This window comes from Frankliniella occidentalis, unplaced genomic scaffold (genome assembly GCF_000697945.3).
Source record: "Frankliniella occidentalis isolate FOCC.00 unplaced genomic scaffold, Focc_3.1 Scaffold967, whole genome shotgun sequence".
Classification (NCBI taxonomy): Eukaryota; Metazoa; Arthropoda; class Insecta; order Thysanoptera; family Thripidae; genus Frankliniella; species Frankliniella occidentalis.
In genome coordinates, this window is record NW_026268073.1 from 10,356 (window position 1) to 12,246 (window position 1,891).

Genomic DNA, 1,891 nt, shown 5'->3' on the forward strand with positions numbered 1-1,891 from the left:
TGTGAATTAATTTAAAATCACAGTCAGTTAGAAATACATATTATAAAATACAGTGGTGGCATAAGACTTGTTCTTGACTTGTTCAGACTTGTTCATCGTCACTTGTTGCCTGCTGCTGTTGAAGCCGTTTCCGCTTCCTGGCCATTTCATTCTCAGACCTCTTCTTTGCATCTTTTAGCCAATCACTGACCGCCCCTCTAAATTCAGCCGAGTTGTATGTGTGCCTGGAATCAGCACCTCTAGCTTTCAGAGCATTGGAATGTAGCTTGACTGCTGCTGTTAATAGAATAGTAACAATTAATGAAATAAATGTGAATGCTTTCAAATATACAGAAAGGTAAACATCTAGAAACATACCTTTTAGAACAATAAATGGTGCAGTTCCATCAAATTTCTTCTTTGAAATTGTTTGCTTTCGGTTAACACCAGTCAGATTGAAGTTCATTGCAAACTCGTTGCTCATTAGTTTCTTTAACATGGCAAAAACTGTCTCCCTAAGCTCATTAAGCCCCGCCTCTGTTAAATATTTGACCTGGAAAAGAAAATAGTAATATAAATGGAAGACAATGATACACAACAAGGAATATTACATAATATGCGTAGTTCTTACCATTCCAAGCTTTCCATCCTCTTTCGAGCAGAGGGTGGAAAATTTGGAGTAGTCAGTGAAGTCCTTTATCGGGACATTGGGAACAGATTGAATATCTGATGAGCCCTCTTGGGGTCCACAGGTCACGATGTAGATTTTAAGAATCATTTTCTTCAACTCCTGTACTTCATTTCTCATTTCAACAAAATGAGTGAGGAATCTACTGTTGACTGCTGTAAACAAAAATAAGTGTGAGGCAAAACTTGATGTTATGCACGTCATCTACCTTAGATTCTGGGACACTGGTAAATGACAGTTCGGCTTACGAGGATTGCCAGCTGGAGTCTTAGCTTCTCTGGTGGCTGACGCCACTTGATGTGGAGTTGTACCTGTATTAACTGAAAAAGAAAAATTTATAAAATCAACTGACAAGCACAAGTACATGGAAAGCATGTGAAACAATACATACGGGCAGTGTCTGTACCTTGCAAATTCGAAGCTGCTGATGGAGTTACGCCTTTGGATGCTGATGGAGTGACGCCTTTGGACCGAACCTCGAGCTCATCAGCAGGGGATGATGGTGGTGACAGTGCTGTTGATGTGCTGAGTGGGCTTGAGGCTGGTGATTTTGAACAATCCGAATGGGTTGAAGGACTACCAGGTCCAAAGAGGTTAACATTGTTACCTGGATTTCATGGCAAATTAAAACAAATTAAATTCAAAATAAATAATCACAAGAAAAGCATGGCAACAGGCAAGGAGAGTAGGAGAAACAAAACATGTACCTCCATTTAGTTTGAGCATCTTAAGAGGTCTCTCATCATCGTCTCCGAAATGCTGGTCCTGACTATAGAAAGAAGTTTGCTTCCTGCTTCTCTTTCCATCACTAGGCCCAACATCGTCATCGTTGACATCACTGGTGAACGCTGCCTTATCAGCTAAAGACTTTGCAGAGGCCAGAGTTTCTGCAAAGTACAGCAAGATTAATAATGAGTGCTCCTAAACTTGAGTCTCAAACAATTCAGATGTAACAGCGATAGTACTTACTACAAAATGTGAAAATGCGAACTTTTCTGAAAATCTTCCATCCATCCTTTGGACGCTTCTTTTGGACAAGACAATCCATAACCGTTGACTCCTTGGGTGGCCACAAGCATTTCTTGGCCTTGAAACGCTCTTTTTCATCATCAACACTAACTTCGACACTACGAAGCCAGCTGACCAGAGCAGGCGCTGTGACATGTTTGTTCCCCACTAGAAGTTCCACAACAGCATACTGAAACAACCAGATCAAAATGATAA

The 1,891-nt window shown here is 40.7% G+C and overlaps 1 protein-coding gene across 1 annotated transcript; it reads right to left on the minus strand.

Moving 5' to 3' along the window:
- Positions 1-6: 6 nt before the first annotated feature.
- Positions 7-1,885, minus strand: LOC127751773 (uncharacterized). Its single transcript, XM_052275820.1, has 7 exons — positions 1,637-1,885; positions 1,375-1,554; positions 1,074-1,274; positions 916-987; positions 611-822; positions 358-532; positions 7-276 (listed from the first exon to the last, which is right to left on the minus strand). The coding sequence occupies exons 1-7, from the start codon at positions 1,713-1,715 to the stop codon at positions 83-85; spliced, it is 1,113 nt and encodes a 370-aa protein (XP_052131780.1). The 5' UTR covers positions 1,716-1,885; the 3' UTR covers positions 7-82.
- Positions 1,886-1,891: the final 6 nt, after the last annotated feature.